At 37.6% G+C, this 20154-nt stretch overlaps 1 protein-coding gene across 7 annotated transcripts in view; it reads right to left on the reverse strand.

Annotated features, from left to right (window-relative positions):
• OSBPL9 (oxysterol binding protein like 9) overlaps positions 1-20154 on the reverse strand; it is a 183447-nt gene that overhangs the window by 14859 nt on the left and 148434 nt on the right. For 4 of the 7 annotated variants that reach the window (XM_032429160.1, XM_032429145.1, XM_032429196.1 and 1 more), the window contains 6 exons: positions 19316-19354; positions 15013-15103; positions 13214-13318; positions 7607-7766; positions 1335-1447; positions 1087-1205 (listed from right to left, as the gene is read on the reverse strand). In XM_032429160.1, the coding sequence (XP_032285051.1) occupies positions 1087-1205; positions 1335-1447; positions 7607-7766; positions 13214-13318; positions 15013-15103; positions 19316-19354 (627 nt within the window). The remainder of the gene's footprint in view (positions 1-1086; positions 1206-1334; positions 1448-7606; positions 7767-13213; positions 13319-15012; positions 15104-19315; positions 19355-20154) is intronic. The other 3 variants (XM_032429168.1, XM_032429151.1, XM_032429185.1) reach the window with 1 other exon arrangement.

Genomic DNA, 20154 nt, shown 5'->3' on the forward strand with positions numbered 1-20154 from the left:
TGAAAGTTTACTGCAGCTCAAGTCTTTAAGACGAGAGGCGGCAGTAAAAAGATTGCAGAATTTGAAATCACAGATCATATCAGAATCTCAGTTTTGCCACTTACTAGGACTCAGCCAAGTTACTAAGCCTCTACATGAGTTTTAGTTTCTTCATCCATAAAATCTTAACAATAACACCTCTGCAGAGCTGTGGTGAGAATTAAGTGCAAGGATGAGGCTTCCAGCACAGTGGTAGGGATGTACAATAGGCACCCATACGTGCTAGTCTCCTAACTTAACAGGGCATTCTGTTTAGAGAACCAAGTTTAAATTCAAATTCAATACAATACAATAATTGTGTGGCTCAATGTGTGTCATACAATTTCCCATTTACTACCTGTTCCAGTCCTTAACAACCCTGTGAAGTGGCCACTGTATGTCCATCTTACATGAGAAACAAAGATCACAGAGGAAGGGACCTACTCAAGGTCACATGGTTTGGTGAGAGCAGAGGCAGGATGCAAACACAGGTCCTCTAAACCCAAGATCAGAACTCTGCTCATTTTTTTTTTTTTTAAAGATTTATTTATTTATTTATTTGACAGAGAGAGACACAGCGAGAGAGGCAACACAAGCACGGGGAGTGGGAGAGGGAGAAGCAGGCTTCCCACGGAGCAGGGAGTCCGACTTGGGGCTCGATCCCAGGACCTTGGGAACATGACCTGAGCTGAAGGCAGATGCTTAACAACTGAGCCACCCAGGTGCCCCAGAACTCTGCTCATTTTGATTCTGGGCACACTACATTGCTTTAGGTTTTATCCAAACTACTAATCAAGCTCAACACTATTCCTTGTTTGCCCCCAATAAAATCCAAATCTTAATTCATATTATCCACATATACTGTTTCTATGAATTCTAGCTTTACATATTTCATCCATTTATACAAATTCTCAGTTTACTCATCTACATATATATTAAACCACAAGACAAAAGTATAAACAGAAGTTATGTCATTATGTTACATCTGCAAGCCACATTCACTATATATCACTGAGAATCCACACGTACACATTAAGACTTACAGCAAATGCCAAATTTAATTCTTACCTTAGTAAGATCCATTCCAAGCCTAACCTGTGACAAGAGATGCATGATAACGCTTTTGTGCTCTTCCACCGACCCTGCCTCCCCTTCATCATCTCTATCATCATGTGAGTCGAAAAGGTCTAAAATAAAACAGATCTGCTTAGACTGGTGTTAAATTGGGTCAATCTGTGGATGCTACCAGTGTTACAAATCTTTTTTTCAAACAAACGTTTTTAAGAAAAAGAGTTAAATTCTCCAAGGTCACTTACCAGCATCACTTGTTCCATTGGACATGGAAGAATTAAGTGACTCTGTGGTATCTGGGCGCTTTAGACTATTTCCTGAGCTGCTGTGTGTCAAGACTGAGGCAGATCCAGAGGAACTAAAAAAAAACAAAAAACAAAAAACAAAAAACAAAACCCCAACAGTAATCACCTTTTTAAGCCTTAAGAAAGCAATTCAGTCATAGTAAGACATTAACCTTTAAAGCTACTTGAAACCAATATAGGTAGGTAGATAACAGAAACACGCTAGACTTACAGTGAACTGGACACACACACACACACACACACACTTTCCAACTCCCTGTCACCCTCATTCTGAGACTGTAAACTGTAAAGTGTGATGACTAGGCTTCTTGTCTCGTGCTTTTTGCATAGTGTGTGCTCAACCAAGCCATGCTGAAAGGTCATCAAAAATTAGTAAGAGTTTTGCTTCTGCATCTAAGTTTAAAACTAGAGTTCATTTTCTTGTCTCGTTACTTTGCATAAAATTACATGTTATGATTCTCTGCAACAATTTCTAGAACCTCAAAAATTGCCAAGTCTATTACTTAATCTCAGAAGATGTTGTGTCTATATTTTTGAGATCCCTTGATAAAAGCCCACAGTGGTATTTAACATTCCTCCCAGTCATTTAAAAACTGTATTTGAAATTACAAAATAAAAAAGCTTTTTTTTTTTTTTTTTTTTTTTAAGATTTTACTTATTTAGGGGCACCTGGGTGGCTCAGCCAATTAAGCGGCTGCCTTCGGCTCAGGTCGTGATCCCAGCGTCCTGGGATCAAGCCCCGCTTCGGGCTCCCTGCTCAGCGGGAAGCCTGCTTCTCCCTCTGCCTGCCACTTCCCCTGCTTGTGCTCTCTCTCTCTGTCAAATAAATAAATAAAATTAAAAAAAAAAGATTTTACTTATTTGACAGAGAGACAGTGAGAGAGGGAACACAGCAGGAGGAGTGGGAGAGGGAGAAGCAGGCTCCCCACAGAGCAGGGAGCTTGACACGGGGCTCCATCCCAGGACCCTGGGATCAGGACCTGAGCCGAAGGCAGATGCTTAACGACTGAGCCACCCAGGGCCCCATGGCCATTTTTTTTTTTTTTAAGATTTTATCTATTTATTTGACAGAGACAGCGAGAGAGGGAACACAAGCAGGGGGAGCTGGAGAGGGAGAAGCAGGCTCCCCGGTGATCAGGGAACCCAACGCGGGACTCAATCCCAGGATGCTAGGATCACAACCCGAGCCGAAGGCAGACGCCTAATGACTGAGCCACCCAGGTGCCCCTTCTTTTAATTCTTAATAAACTTTATTTTTTAGAGTTTTTCACAGCAAAACTGAGTAGAAAGTACAGAATTCTCACATACCCCTTTCCCCATACATGCAACAACCTCCTTCCCGTATCATTACCATTCTACACCAGAGTGGTACACTTTTAACAATTCATGAACCTACATTGGCTCATCATTCTCTGACTCAAAGTCCACAATTTACATTAGGGTTCACTCTTGGTGGTGGACATTCTATGAACTTTGACAAATCCACCATTGTAGTATTGTAGAGAATAGTTTCACTACCCAAAAAATCCTCTATGCTCTGCCTATATTAGAATATTAGAATATTCTAATATTAAAATATTAGATCAATGTTTATTCTAATTTAAACACAGTTTGTCCTGGTTACTTACCTTCTTTTGATCTATTTTTCAAAAATTCTTAGGTAACTAAATATTGCTTATTTGATAATTTAGTAGTATACATCACAAGGTACTGTAACTAATGTCTACCTCACCAGTTCTGAGAGCCAATGGAAAATATGAGTAAAAGACCTAGGTAAGAGACATCAAATTATCATTAAATAAAAGAGCTGCATGAAAGTTATTTTCAAAATGTTTTGTGGCTCTTTGATACATCATCGAACAGAGTCAATCTTTTAAATCAATTGATCAAAACCCCCAAATCCTTTAAAAAACATGTATCTTATTTTAGATGCAATTCCAAAGGTCAGATCTACGCTGTGCTTTTCATTTTTACTCAGGTTAGAAGCCATGTCTGGGCCAAATGAAATGCTCAATAAAGCTCAAAATGAAAAGGGATGAATTCTCATTTATCCATTTCATAATTTACCTCAATCAGGACAAAGAATTTAAAGAATGTAGTTAAAAACTAACAGCAACATCGACAAAAATTATATGCATACAGGAAAGGTTTATCTGCAATGGGCTAACTTGTATAGTATGTAATCATAATATCATAAACTAAACCAAAAAATGTGAAGCGCTGAACTGAATTATAGTAACAGAATCCAAAGTCTTATTGAGTACCTAGGTACGTGCCAAATACAGTTTTTATCTCCGTAACAATTTAACCTCCATAACAACCCTATAAGGTAGATATGATTATTCTCCTCACACATGGATGCTCAGCTCAGAAGTTCAGGTGACTGGCCTGAGGTCACCTGAGGTAAGTAGTGGAGCCATTTCAAATGCATGTCTGGCTCCAAAGCACATGTTCTTTCCAATGTGGACTTTCATCTAGTTTATAATTGTGTACAACCATACTGCTCAATTAACATAGTTCACATAGAAGCTATCATTACTACAGGTCTTCAGAAAGTGAACAATGAAAACACTTAGGCTTTCAAGTTCTCAGGGCACCTGGGTGGCTCAGTCATTAAGCATCTGCCTTCGGCTCAGGTCATGATCTCAGGGTCCTGGGATTGAGCCCCGCATCAGGCTCCCTGCTCAACGGGAAGCCTGCTTCTCCCTCTCCCACTCCCCCTGTTTGTGTTTCCTCTCTCGCTGTCTCTCTCTCTGGCAAAAGATAAATAAAATCTTTAAAAAAAAAAAAAAAAAAAGCTTTCAAGCTCTCTTCCTTCAGAGACAGAAAAACAGTAGAAACTTGACCCGAGAGTTAGGAAAGAAGTAGTAGCAGCCAATAACCAGCAGGTGTCACAGGCTCAATGCCGACCAAGGTCAGGCAGAGAACATAAATACGTGAACTGGGCTAGATTATAAGGAATATAGACCTGGGGCCAACATACTCAGTTTGAAGAGATTTAAAGCCTGTTTTAAAAAAAAAACAAAACATCCCCCATTCCCCAAAAGTTAACAAACACTCTGCTGGTCAACTAAAACATCTGCAGTCCCAACCAGTTTGGGTATCCAGATTAGGGCATCAAGGAGATCCTAGAATTGAGGGAGAAAAGAAATCCAGTGGTTAGCAGGACACAGAATTTAACTCTGGACCCCTTCAAATGGGAGGTTCATCAACTGTGTATTTGTCATGGGATGGGTACCAGGAGAGTAACACAGAAGGAAGCTTATAAGAAGGAGAAAAGAGAAAAGCCTATGAGCCTAACAGTGACTTTGTAGACATGCCCATTACATGTACAACAACTAAGTATTTTAAAATTTTCTATTTCATAAAAATTTCAGGAGAACCCCTTGAAATTGAGGCCAGACTCAGATACTACAAGCTTTCCTGAATATGGTTATATGCTTCTGGAGGATAGATGAATCTGTTTTGATATTCAATTGTACTTTGTTTAGTGTAACATCTAATGTTTGATAGAAGTACTGTTCTTAATTCTGTTTAAAGAAAACCTGCTTGGAAACATCAAAAAAATCAATAATAAGCTTTACCTTGGAATTTTCTTCCAAATGCTTACTTCCTTTTAATCCCACTATCATAAAAAAACAATTTTCAAAATTAAAGTGAATTCCTATTAGCAAACTGCTAATAATGGTTTCTCAATAATTTATTTCCCTACATACATCATTAAGAAACCAAGATGCTAAACCAAGCCTTTCTGCTAAGCTGGTCTTGAGTTGTGGGTTCAAACCTCCCTTCCTTTAGTCTCATGTCTTTAAATAGTCACTGTATCACACCTGTATCACAGATATTTCACTTTTTCCCACATTCAAAAACTGAGTTTGATCCACTAAGACACAAAACTTCCTGAACCAGTCCATTATTTTCCTTACAAATTTTGAGATTTTGAGCAGTTATGATCCAATTATATAGGAATACTGCATTTCTCAGTTCATGTGTACACTTAAGAAAACTAGAGTCCTACACAGTATTTTTCATTAAAAGAAACCAAGACATGTGGTCTAAGGACTAGGTGGCTGATCTACTGGGCTTACAAATTCACATATAATCATTTCCAAATTTGCACTGTCCTACAAAGCAAACCCCAAGCTGTAACAATAGTACCAACTCCTGAGAAAGCAGCAGAGCTGGAATAAATGCCCAACAAAAATTAAGCCAGCTATATCTACAACAAACATAAGTAACATTAAAATGAATAAATATTAATTTGCTTTCTATATGAGTGCTTATTACATGCCAGATACTTTATTAAGCACCTGACACTATTCTCATTAAAATGTTCACAATGACCCTCTGAAGTTTAAATTATTTATCCTCATTCTACAAATGAGGAAACTGAGGATTACATAGGTTAAATAACTTGACCAGAATCACACATCTTTGTTGTTTTTTTTATAGATTTCATTTATTTATTTGAGGGGTGCCTGGGTGGCTCAGTCGTTAAGCGTCTGCCTTCGGCTCAGGTCATGATCCCAGGGTCCTGGGATCGAGCCCCACATTGGGCTCCTTGTTCGGCAGGGAGTCTGCTTCTCCCTCTCCCTCTGCTGCTCCCCCTGCTTGTGCTCTCTCTGTCAAATAAATAAATAAAAATCTTAAAAAAAAAAAAAAGATTTTATTTATTTATTTGAGAGAGAGCCAGTGCACACAAGCAGGGGGAGCAGTAGAGGGAGAGGAAGAAGCGGGCTCCCCGCTGATCAGGGAGCCCAACGTGGGGCTCGATCCAAGGACCTCGGGATCATGACCTGAGCCAAAGGCAGCCGCTTAACTGACTGAGCCACCCAGGCACCCCTGCTTTTTTTTGTTGTTGTTGTTCTAAGTAATCTCTACATCCAATGTGGGGCTGGAACTCAGAGTCCCAAGGACCAAGAATTGCATGCTCTGCCGAATGAGCCAGCCAGGCACCCCAAGATCACATACCTTTGAAGCAAACCAGATTTAGAACCTATTCTTTCTGAGATTCCAAAATCCAAAGTCTAAACCATAGCAACCTATATACCAGTAGGGTGTATTTTGCTTATCAGCTATCAGGTAAATGACTTTACACATAAGCTTTGTCTGTGCAATGGAACATACCTAGCTTTTTCAATGGTATAAAACAGGTCAAATATTTTCTAATGAGGGAAAATCTATCATCAATATCTATCGAAATCTTCCTGCTTAATATCTCTGGAATCCACATGCTTCCCTCATTCCCATGCTATTACCTTACCTAAGGCTATCAACATTTCTCAATTTACTACCCGGTTTAGGCTGATCTCCCTACCTGTAATGCAGCCCCACTTCATTCAATTCTATACACAGTCTAGGCAAGTCTATTTTTCTAAAATGCAGACCTGACCAGCAACTACTATTTTTTGTGAGAAACTGTCCAAAATTCATAAAAGGCTAAAGGAGTCTTAGACGACCTGGCCCTTGTCAACCCCTTCTGTACCTTTTTTTTTTAAACAACTTATACTACAAACTCAACAACTTACAGCTCCCCCAAAGAAACCCAATTCCCCTCCCTTTGTCTATAGGACTGCCTTAACAGGGTTCTATCTCCAAGAAAACATTTCCATTTTCCCCTTCTTACTGCCATGTCCCTTCTCCCTACTCACATTTTTACCTTAGGATCACACCCCATCCCTCCTCTGTAAATCCTTCCCTCACTTCTAAGGACTTCAAAATGCTCTCATGGCTTTCTGAGCTTAGCATATATCCCATTGGATTATGTCTGTTTGTTCTCCCAACAAACAGCAAGTTCCCTGAAGGCAGGAACTGGGTCTTTTTTCAGCTCTGGATCATTCCTCTACTAGTATAGTGCCTGGCTTATAGGTGTTGAGTATCTCCACTCTAATATAAAACAAGTAACGGTGCCCTCTTATTTGTATAATACTTCCTAGCTTTCTCACTCTCATTTGCCCCTCTCCTAACGTTGGAGCTATGGAAATAATACCAGGAGTTCAATTAATACTGGCATATTACTTTAGCTAATGCTAATTTATTCCATTTGAATTAAGTCAAAAGTAAAATCAACATTCTCACAGAACTCGCTTTGCTCAATAAGCCAATCAATAAGAAGCTTTATTATAAGGGAGTCCGTCAATCACACCAGTCTCAAAATCAAATTAATTTTTAAAATCAAAAGAGTCATTTAAATACATAGTTTATTTACTTACTCTATTAAGCGCTTTGGGGATGAGCCACTTTGATGGAATTCATCAGCATCATAGAATTCATCTTCACTGCTAGAATAAGAGAACTCGGGGACAGTATTTGGAGACAAGTTGACATGGCTTGGAGAAGTCAAACTGCTACTAGGTGGTGAGTGCCCACTGCCTAGGAAATGAAAACATTTTAAATTAGGAGACAATGTTGGTAATAGAGGGAAAAAAATTAGGGAGATGGAGTCAAAACAGACTTTTCTAAAATTAAGAAAAGTTAAGTTGGTACACTCTCTGTAAAGAAAATCAACACTTAAAGTAGACAAAGAAAAAGGCAAATCACGTTATAGAATGGGAGACAGACTTTTAAATGAAAAACAGCTATGTTCCCATTTATAATTATCTATAAATAGAAAGGGAGCTCTTTCGATTGTAAACACAGTGTGTGAGTTCTGGGGCCAGAAGTCCCACAACAGATACAACACCAGTGGAAAACCAGGGCTCCTATTTTATACTGTAGATCCAGATATTTAAAAAATGCAGCAGTGACACAATAAGAATGCATAATGGAAAGAATATCAAAGACCACATGAAAGTTAAAATATCGTCCAGGATATCACATTCACATTAGTCATTATGTCACATGAAACACAAAAGCACCACACAAAGCCCTAGCACTCGCCATCCAAACTCCTTACTTCTTTTCCACCTAAGTCAAAGTCAGGTGCCTGGGGGTCAGGGGCAGGGAAAAACAGAGATCTACTATGGGAAGAATATGGAAAAGGAAAGGACTAGAAAGAACATCTTTCTATATCTAAGCAGTCTAAGGAAATGGAAATTAACAGAGATCCACAGAAAAACTATTATCTAATCTCTGTGATCATGATTCATTGTCTAGTAACAAAACAACAAAAGTATCAAATAATGGAGGACTACTGAGATTGATTCAGTAAGTGTTTACAGAGCATCTACCTACAAGCTCTCAGGCAATTTATGCCAAACTGCTACAGATGCCTGGCAGAGATTAAATTTAATTAAGTCAATGCTGGTAATCTAAAAGCCAAGGCCACAGTTCTGGAAGTTGAGAAACAGCAGCAACAAAAATGAATCCAGAGTCACCCATGGATCTTTAGCCCATTCTTGTGTCTATGGTTCAATAGTTAAAGAAGAAGCACATTCACCTGCCACATTTAGTTGCCACGTTCACAAAGATTTTTTAAAAACATAACAGAAAAGTTTGCCACCAAAAAAGGTAATCTTACTGTGGAAATTCCAAAAATAGTTCATCTTAGCAAATAACTAAATTCTCCCCCCCCTCCCCCCCCCCAACAGGGCCAGAAAAAAGGAAAAAAAAGTTTCTCTTAATGAAATAAGTAATAATAATAAAAAAAAAAAAAAAAAAAAAAAAAAGCCCCCAAACCAACCAGGAATTAAAAATGATTAACATGCAAACACTCCAGATGATCACACAATTAAAAATGTGTCCAAGAAGAAAATGAGTTTGGGAATTGCAAACAAAAGAACAGAGTTTTCCTTATAAGAACAAACTATTATTTCTTTTCTCAGTTGTTACCTTATTTTTTTTTTTTGTATTAGGGAGAGAGTTAAAGAAGAAGAAATTAGGTTGAAAAAAAATCAAGGCTAAATCATGTTAATCTCATTTCTAAAACTTCTTTAATCTACCTACTCTAAAATGCTATATTTCAGAAGTATCTTCTGAAATAATTTATATCCTACATTATTTATTATAATTATCCTAAATGTACATAAGAAAGTACTCACTTTTTCAAAGTTTGTAACTAATTTTATGTATCTCCAAATAGACAATTTTGGCTGTGTTTCTAAACTGTGACATAATCCCTTCTTATAGTAACAGGTGAAAGATTTATACAACTGAAGAGAAACCAGAGTATCCTTTCTTTTTTCTTTTCCTCTTTTTTTTTTTTTTTTTTTGAGAGAAAGAGAGAGAAAGAAGGAGAGGCAGAGGGATAGGGAGAGAGAGAATCTTAAGCAGGCTCCACACCGACCACATGAGCCCAATGCAGGGCTCTGTCTCAAGACCCTGAGATCACGACCTGAGCCGAAATCAACAGTCAGATGTTTGACTGACTGAGCCATCCAGGTGCCCCTGGAGTATCCTTTCGTATTAAAAAACAAATAAACAAAAGAAAACACAGGTACTGTTTTTAAAATGAACAAAAGGTGATACAAGCAATGAAATACAGAAAAAAGTCAGCCAAACATTTCAACCTCATTATTCAAATTACTTGTCAGCATTTTCCCAAGAGCTTCAAATAAGAGCTATTTTTGCTTTCTTTCTTTCAAAATTGAGAAGACAGCTGACCATACTGTTAAATATTAAAGAACAAAGTAACAACATCACATCTTTATTAATTCAAATTTCAAAATGGGCTAAAGTCACAAGGTAATTTTCATTACAGGACAGGAGGAAAAGTCCTGTCCAGGAAAGAAATCTGTGAAGCAACAAGGAGGGGCTTCCCTCCTACTTCCCCAAGGTATAACAGGGACAAAAGCACGAAGTTCTCCTTTGAGTTTGGTTCAACAAGTATCTCAACGTAAAACTAGTCAGTTTTAAAACAAGAAATAATCTAATACTAACATTGATAGCATGCTTGTAAATTACAGAAAAAATAAAGACCGTAAGTCTAAATAAAGAGAACACAAATTAAAACGAAGTATCTTTTTTTGCTTGTAAAATGACAAAAATGTGAAAGAATGATAAATCTAACCTTAAAAAAATGTATGTGCCAAAAGTGGCTGTACAAGGACTTTCACTGAAGGTACTGCTTGTAATAGAAAAATCCTGGAAACAATCTAAATGTCCATCAGCAGAAAAACAGGTAATATGTGCTCAGGCAGCCATAAAAAGAACATTGTAGACCTAATAGTATAAACATGGAAAGCTCTCTAAACATTCTCTGTTAAATGAAAAGAGAAAGTCACAGAAACACATGATGTCATTCAGGTTAAAACAACAGTAAGAATACACAATATATTTTCACAAAACTGGAACAAATAGTACTAAAATTTGTACAGAACCACAGAAATACCCAATACCCAAAGCAGTCCTGAGAAAGAAGAATAAAGTGAAGGTATTACAACACCAGATTTCAAAATATACTACAAAGCTGTAGAAATCAAAACAGTATGGTACTGCCATAAAAACAGACACACAGATCAGTGGAACAGAACGGATACCCCCCAAAAAAATCCACGATTATATAGTCAATCCATGACAAAGAAGGCAAGAACACTTAACCTGTGACAAAGGAAGCAAGAATATACAATGGGGAAAAGACAGTCTCTCCAATAAATGGTGCTGGGAAAACTGGACAGCTACATGTAAAAGAATGAAACTGGACCACTTTCTAACACTATACACGAAAATACACTCAAAAATGGACTGAAGATCTAAATGTGAGACTTGAAACCATAAAAATCCTAGAAGAGAGCACAGGCAGGAATTTCTCTGACATCGGCTGTAGCACATTTTTCTAGATGTGTCTCCTGAGGCAAGGCAAACAAAAGCAAAAATAAACGACTGGGACTACATCAAAATAAAAAGCTTTTGCACAGCGAAGGAAGCTACTGACAAAACAAAAAAGACACCCCAGAGAATGGGAGAAAATACTTGCAAATGATATATCCAATAAGGGGTTAATATTCAAAATATATAAAGAACTTATACAACTCAATACCAAAAGAACAAATAATCTGATTTAAAAAGGGGCAGAGGACTATTAAAAAAAAAAAGAGAGAGAGAAAAAAAAAGGGGGCAGGAGCAGAGGACTGAATAAACATTTTTCCAAAGAAGTACAGATGGCCAACAGACAGATGAAGAGGTGCTCAACATCACGAATCACCAAAATGCAAATCAAAACCACAAATGAGATAGCACCTTATACCAGACAGAATGGCTAAAGTCAAAATGACATGTTAGAAACACTAATTCAAAAAGATATACGTACCTCTATGCTTACTGCAGCATTATTTACAACAGCCAAGATATGGAAGCAACCTAAGTGTCCATCAACAGGTGAATAATAAAAGAAAATGTGGTACACACACACACACACACATACACACACACAGGAATATTAGCCATAAAAAGGATGAGACTGTGCCATTTGAGACAACATGGATGAACCTAGAGGGTATTATGCTAAGTGAAATAAGCCTGAGAAAGACTAATACCACATGATTCCACCACAAGTGGAATCTTAAAAAACAAACCCACAAATGAATAAAACAAAAAGCAGCATCAGGCCTACAATATAGAGAACAAAATGATGGTTGCCAGACAGGAGAGGGGTGGAGGGTTGAGCAAAATGGGTGAAGGGGAGAGGGCAAGACAGGATTCCAATTATGGAATGAATAGATCACAGGAACAAAAGGCACAGCATAGGGAATATAGTCAATGATATTGTAACAGTGATGTAACAGGACAGATGGTAGCTACACACTTGGGGGGACATAGCATAATGTATAAACTTGTCACCCAAAACGAATATAACATTGTTAACTATATTAAAAAAAAAAATCTGGAGTGCTTGGGTGGCTCAGTCGGTTAATCGGCTGCTTTTGGCTCAGGTCATGATCCCAGGGTCCCGGGATCGAGCCCCACGTTGGGTTTCCCTGCTCAGTACAGAGTCTGCTTCTCCCTCTGCCCCTCCCCGTTTGTGCCTCTCTCTCTCTCTCTCTCCCCCTCTCTCAAATAAATAAAAATATTTAAAATAAAGTTTTTAATTAAAAAAACACACATAGGTATATTTGTACATATATGCATACAAATACATGTAAACACATGCAAATGACAGAGGGAAGAATAAAGAGAACTTTCAGCTTTTGTTCTCCATACTTTTGTACTGTCTCATTCCTTTACAATAATAAAAGTAGGGGCGCCTGGGTGGCTCAGTTGGTTAAGCGTCTGCCTTCGGCTCAGGTCATGATCCCAGGGTCCTGGGATCGAGCCCCGCATCGGGCTCCCTGCGCAGCGGGAAGCCTGCTTCTCCCTCTCCCATTCCCCTGCTTGTGTTCCCTCTCTCGCTGTGTCTCTCTCTGTCAAATAAATAAATAACATCTTAAAAAAAAAAAAATAATAATAATAGAAGTATGCAAGTTTGACTCCAGCAAATTTCTTTAAAAAGACAATACAGATCTTCAAAATAAATCTTTTAAGGTAAACAAAATCCTGCAATATTTTATCTTATTTAAAATGTAATTATTACTGGGGCACCTGGGTGGCTCAGTCGGTTAAGCAGCTGCCTTCAGCTCGGGTCGTAATCCCAGAGTCCTGGGATGAAGCCCCACATCGGGCTCCTTGCTCAGCGGGGAGCCTGCTTCTCCCTCTGCCTGTGCTTGCTCTCCCCCCACCCCGTGTCAAATAAATAAATAAAATCTTTAAAAATATATAGAATTATTACTAAAGCTTCTGGCTCTATGACAAAGTTAACCACTTCATGTATAGAATGACAGCAGAACTATGGTATCTTCAACACAAATACATAACACATTTCATCCCTTTTCCCATCAGCAATCAAACACAAATCTTAAATGTTAATGGGGAGTTATGAGAATTAAAGAAATTACATAAATCTGTACCTGTACTATTTGGTGTTGGAGTCTGATGATGTCCCAAGGTAGCTAATACAGGTCCAACTGGTAGGGAAGATGGACGCTGCTCTGACTTACATAACTGAGCAGGTTCTAGAAGATTTGAACATATGAAATAAGTTAGGAAAAAAGCCAAATACAACTGTGTTAACTGCAATTGTGTGGAATTCAAAATATTAAAGATCAGTAATTTTTGAAACTGTCTTCCATTAAGTCAAGTTCCATGCTACTCCTTCTTCCAGACCTTCTATCCCCTTTAAACTCAATGGTGATATGCTACCAAGTACTAAGACATTAGGCAGGATATTAAGAGACTAGTCAAGGCAGGCCAAAACCTCAGTAAAAATGCTCTATAAAACTAGCAAACACTTCTGATGATAAAGTCTTTCTAAGCATCAAACCACCTAAGTCATTTTAAAATGGGGAACATGGGGCGTCTGGGTGGCTCAGTTGGTTGAGCGTCCCACTCTTGATTTCGGCTCAGGTCTGGTCTCAGGGTCATGGAATCAAGCCCTGCACTGGGGCTCCGCGCACAGCAGGGAGTCAGCTTGAGATTCTTTCCCTCTCCCTCTTGTGCACACGCACATGCTCTCTCTCTAAAATAAATAAATCTTTAGGGATTCCTGGATGACTCAGTAGATTATGCATCTGCCTTCGGCTCAGGTCATGATCCCAGAGTCCTGGGATCAAGTCCCTTTTGGGCTCCTTGATCAGCAGGGAGCCTGCTTCTCCCTTTGCCTGCCGTTGCCCCTGCTTATGCGCTCGTGCGCTCTCTCTCACCAATAAATAAATAAATCTTAAAAAAAATAAAATAAAATAAAACGGGGCACAGTAGTACTTCCTCTTTAGCCCCACTAGATACTAAGCTCATTCTCTTAAGGAATCAAAATTCACAAAAGGATTTCACATAAAGTATTTTTAAAGGGATTTTTTTGTTACAATTTCTGACTTAACTACGTCATCGAGAAAACAGAAATGTTGGATGCAACAAAAGGTAAAAGGAATTTGTATACATGGGTGTTGTCCCTAAACCTTCCTTTGCTAGTTAAAAACAAAACGAAACAAAAACAAAACAAAAAAACCTACAGATTACTCTATACTTAAAAATAGGTCTTTCTAATCTGTAGGCATCACAAATTTCACCCTTCCCTTCCATTACCTTAGGGTCCACCATGAAAAAGAAACCATTTGTATTCTTCATAGCTATAAAAAATACCCCAAAATAGAAAGTTCCTGGATTACCTTCAAGTAGGTCAATGTATATTAAGCTTTCTTTGGTAGCATGAATCCAGGGTCATAGGATTCTGTCCCACCAGTTAATCCAAGTCTCAGTAACCTTTTCCTTCCATCTCACTTTGAAAACCAAAAGCTCTTTCATTGTATTAAAAAATCCCCAATACCAAAAATATTATCATCTTTTTCCAGTGCATTTTCTGCTGTACCATTTTTTTGTGATTCCTTTTACTTATTAAAAAACAAAACCAGGGGCGCCTGGGTGCCTCAGTTGGTTAAGCGTCTGCTTTCAGCTCAGGTCATGATCCCAAGGTCTTAGGATCGAGCCCCACATTGGGCTACCTGCTTGGTAGGGAGCCTGCTTCTCCTTCTCCCTCTGTGCTGCCCCTGCTTGTGCTCTCTCACTCTCTTTGCCAAATAAATAAAATCTTAAAAATAAAACAAACAAAACAACAAAAAAACCCAAAAACGAGCCCTTAAAGATTACTATGATGGCTACACAAATTAAGTTTTTTCTAATCAATAAATCTGAAACATTTTTGCAAATATCATACCTGGAGGTAAGACAGTCTGGGTAGGCATTGTGTTGATCACAGGTTCCAAGGGACTAGGTTGATATATTGCATCTACAGGATTAATAGTACTCTGAGATAAAGAAACACAGTATAGTTATTTTTAATTAAATGCCCTTCCATTGCTAACCCTCCCAAATGTATGAAATGCCCACACTTCTGACAGCAAAGTCCTGAGGGTAGCTATATAGATATGCTGATCAAAATGCAAAGAGGAAATGAAATTCATTTATGATACAGAAGTCTAAGAGTTTCTTAAAAAACAACATAGTAAGGAGGGAAAATCAAAGAATTTGTCATATAGAAAGATAAAGCTAAATGGAAAAACCTGCAAAGAGTTATAAAATGGTGTGGGAAAATTTCGGGAATCCAAAACAGTAACTTCTCAATTCCCTTAATTCTCAATTCACCACAAATAATGTTTCTCTATCGAAGATAGAGAGAAATGCTCTCTCTTACTTTGGTGTTATTAAACATTACTACAACTGGTAAATATACCTGCACCACTAGGATTTTATCTTTCCATCTCATACTATTGCCACCTTCTATCACTGTGTACACAATGTACAGGCACCTAGTTTTACAGTCACTAAAGGCAAAGAGATGTATCTTCTAATTGGGGGATGCAGGGAAGGCGGCTTTCTTTTTGAGGATTTAGAAGAAGAAACAAATATGTAGTTACAATTTTAGAGAGAAAAAAGTCTAGGTCTTTCTGATTTCAAGCCAAGAACTTATTCTGCCAGCATGAGGACATTTTTAAAAACAAGACTCCAGGGGCGCCTGGGTGGCTCAGTTGTTAAGCATCTGCCTTCGGCTCAGGTCACGATCCCGGGGTGCTGGGATCGACCCCCACATTGCGCTCCCTGCTCCGCGGGAAGCCTGCTTCTCCCTCTCCCGCTCCCCCTGCTTGTGTGTTCCCTCTCTCGCTGACTCTCTCTCTGTCAAATAAATAAATAAAATCTTTAAAAATAAACAAATAAAAATAAAAACAAGACTCCATAGTTTACTGATTTTTTTTTTTTAAAGATTTTATTTATTTATTTGACAGAGAGACACACAGCGAGAGAGGGAACACAAGCAGGGGGAGCAGGAGAGGGAGAAGCAGGCTTCCCACGGGGCAGGGAGCCCGACGCGGGGCTCGATCCCAGGACCCCGGGATTATGACCTGAGCCGAAGGCAGACGCTTAACGACTGAGCCACCCAGGCGCCCCTACTCATGCTTTTTTACTTGGAGGAGGGTAGCTTTAAACTAAGGTCTTTGCCAGAGTAAAGTTTAGATCTATCATTTAGAACACTATACCAGATAAAACCCAAGAAATAAAATTTTCAGTTCTTTAGAGTTTTCCTTGATCCAGAAAACTTCAAATATACATTTGGGAAGGCTTATAACAGAAAATACTGAAACAGATTTAGAAGAGAAATACTTTACTGATGAATGAGCCCCAAAAGTATTCATAAAAATTTAGAAGCCCCTAGCAATGGAAACTGAGTTAAGGGGAAAGTTTTTATAGCATTCTCATTTAATTCAAAATTTTTTTTCTTAAAGCCCCTCTCTGCATAAATATTAAAAATCGCTAAATCGGATCTTTTTTTTTTTAAGATTTTATTTATTTGACAGAGAGAGACGACACAGCGAGAGAGGGAACACAAGCAGGGGGAGTGGGAGAGGGAGAAGCAGGCTTCCTGCTGAGCAGGGAGACCGATGTGGGGCTCGATCACAGGACCCCGGGACCACAACCTGAGCCAAAGGCAGATGCCCAATGACTGAGCCACCCAGGTGCCCCTAAATCAGATTTCTTAAATCAACTGATTTGAGCACAAGAATTCTGATGCTCGTCACAACAGTAGTCTATTGACTATTTTAACAGGAAAATATAGGACACTTAGAGAAGAGACCCTGAAAACAATCACTAATAATAAAAACCCTAATAAAATGAAGTAGTGAAGGTTTTGAAGTACTGGGAAGAGCACAGATAAAACAGACTAGGAATTTTAATTCCTTAGAATCCTTATTCTACCAAGGATTTGGCAAGTCTTTTATCTACTGTGGTCCTCACTTTCCCAGTCTGTAAAATAAGAAATGTCTGGATTATATGTTCTCTAGGGGCTTTTTGGTTATTACTTTACGAGTCTATCTTTAGATACTGGACCAGGATATGATAACTAAACAAATGTCTCAACAAGTCCTGCAGCTGTTCTTAGAATAAATTCCTTGTTTTTACCTAATGGTTTTTTCCAAAGAACTCCAAGTGCTTTACAAAGGCAAAATCCCACCATTAATATTGATCTATGGGAAGGAGAGTATGTCACCTCCTTATCCTTACCTTTTATATAAGAAAAATTACTGAAGAGAATAAGAAATAACTTCAGAAAAAGGGACCAGTAGAATTCTATCTTTTGAATGTAATCTTTTGTTTTCCAGATGAAATGTTCTGAAGATTAAGCTTGTCTAATCTTTTAGATTTTTGCATGTATATTTAAAGTACCAGATATCTTTTGTTGCTTGTTGTTAATAGAAAATATAACTACTCCATACTTATCTACAGTCTTTGTTCAATCAATTTCAGGCTAAAATATGTCAAATTACATTCTACACCTTGCTTTGAAAATGAATATGCAGAACTTCAGAAGCACAAATAAATGATAATCCTTAGCTCTAACCACAGTTGTACCATTAATAACATTCTGCAAAACATAAATTATATATACATGCATTTATGTGTAACTACCATTTATTGATTCTGTGCTCATCCTGTACCTTACAACAATGTTCTGAGGTAGATCTAGCCACCTTTCTTTAAAGGTGAGGAAACTAAGGCTCAAAGGTCAAATAACGGGCCTAAGATCACAGCTATTGAGTAGCAGGGCCAGGTTCTAGCTGTGTGGGTCTAAGATTTAAATCATGAACGCTTCCCTTCTTTTTAAAAAAATAAAAACTCTTAAGGAAAAATGCTATAGTCCTGATCAAATGATTCAAGTATGGTTGTTTTCTACAGGTTTAGATTTTTTGTAAGTATAAACTTTCTAGATGTTTTTAATTGCAAATGACCAAACATTTTTGGTATGCTTTATAAAACTGCCGATTTTTTAACATAATAAAAAGTAACTAATTTTGTTTTGAGGAAAGAGAGATAAAAATAATTGCCAACATGATTTTCCTTAGGATCTTTGGGGACCATGACATGCTAGACAACATATATAGTCCTTTTCCATGAGGCTTACAATCTTAACTGATAGCTCAGGAAGAGATACTACGTTATATTACATTGTATTCAGATCACATAATTGTATTATCACCATGGCTCAAATTCTGAACTTGCACTGTGAAAAGACAGATAAAAATTCCAACGTCTTTAATTCAAATTTTAAAAATGCTTCTCTTATCTCTGGCTTCTTAAGAAATATGCAAACAACATCGATATTTAACTTTTTTTCATTTTAAACCAAATACAAAGATAACATGCTTATCCTTTCAAGTATAATCATGAGATGGTTTTGAAGATTTTGAAGTTTCCAGATCTCAGACAAGCTGGCATCTTTAAAGTCTTGGGACAAAAAAAGGGGCTGCCTCCTGCTTTAGAAATACAGTCTAAACAGAAGTCACTCAGTTTACCCTAAAACCAGGGTCACTCCAACTACAAATCTTCAAATTCTAACTTTTATTTCCAGATGGGAAACACCAACAATAAAATTTTCTTTTCTTTTTAAAGGAGAAGTTGAATCTAAGGGAAGAGTAAAAAGCTGAGGAGGAGGAAAGAATAAGAAAATGGCTGTAAATGAAAGAATTCATGCTGCAATTTGTTCTAATAAAAACACAATATATACCACAGTAGCAATGATAGTTAACACACAAAATCTAAAAAATAGAAACCAATACACAATATTAAATAGATTAAGGTATGTTTCAATATTGAATCCCTCCCCTTCTGCTTTCATCTGAGAAAAAAAGAAGTTTGACAAGAAATGTAGCATTGTGAGTTATGCCTTAGTCATAAAAGCTGTATTTTCACACCATGATTAACCCTTCATGTTAACACATGCAAAGTGATTCAATCTGAACCAACATTTAGAAAAATTTTAACATTTTCCCTGCAAATGATTGCTGAAAGATGGCCAATTTTAGAAGCTTAAGGAAAATTGCAAGAGTCAACAACAAAAAGCAGTGAGTAGGTGAAAAAGAGGAATTTGTGTTGAAAAATGAGTAGAAGTTCAGGCTTCTCCTGACATGACTGGTTATAATGCTCTGCAGAAGTAAAGGGAAACAAAAAGATTAGATTAAACTTACTATAATTCCATCTGCGTGCTTCTCCGCATTACACTGGTCCTTAAGGAAAAATGTTAAAAATATTAACTTCATTCTTTTATTTCAGTAAGTCCTTGTGTACTTTCTTCCCTATTATGAAAGCTTATTCTACTAGTAACAATGTTAGAAAACTATTTCTCGGTTTCTATTGAGATTATAATTCCATCTGCACATTGCTAGCCAAACGTAATTCTATCACTGGCTACACAACCACCACCAACAGCATGGCAATTGTTTTTTTATATAGGCAGTTTAATTAAATTCTTTATGAATATCTTATGGAACTGTGTAGTTACATCAGTATCAACTATTAACAGCAGATATACTAATTTAGGATTGAAGACCCTGAATATTTCTGGGTTTAATTTTATAGTAAATTATGCCAACTACCCACAACTCCCAAACTCTCACTGCATTTTAAAGGTGTAAGAATCATATACCCTTAAAATCTTGGAAGAGACACTATTTCCCATATTCTGGCTGTAGGCCCCAGAATTATACTTTTCTCAACAGATGGTTTGATTTTTGTTTTAGTAAATGTAATCACTGATCCATGGAATGACATAGGAATTAGCACTTAACTGCATGACAAATATTTTGCATTAATTATTCCACCAACAACTTGATAAAGTAGATACTATTATTTTTCCTACTGGACATATGAGAAAATTGAGACAGATAGAGGGTGGGGAGCCAGGATTCCATTAGTCTGGCTTCAGAACTCATGTTCTTAATATGCTATTTTGCCTTGCTTCTCCAAGGATGTACTTCAGGAAGAAGGTGGTGGAAAGTTATCAACACATATTCATTTCTGTAATTAT

This window comes from Phoca vitulina, unplaced genomic scaffold (genome assembly GCF_004348235.1).
Source record: "Phoca vitulina isolate PV1807 unplaced genomic scaffold, GSC_HSeal_1.0 scaffold2, whole genome shotgun sequence".
Lineage (NCBI taxonomy): Eukaryota > Metazoa > Chordata > Mammalia > Carnivora > Phocidae > Phoca > Phoca vitulina.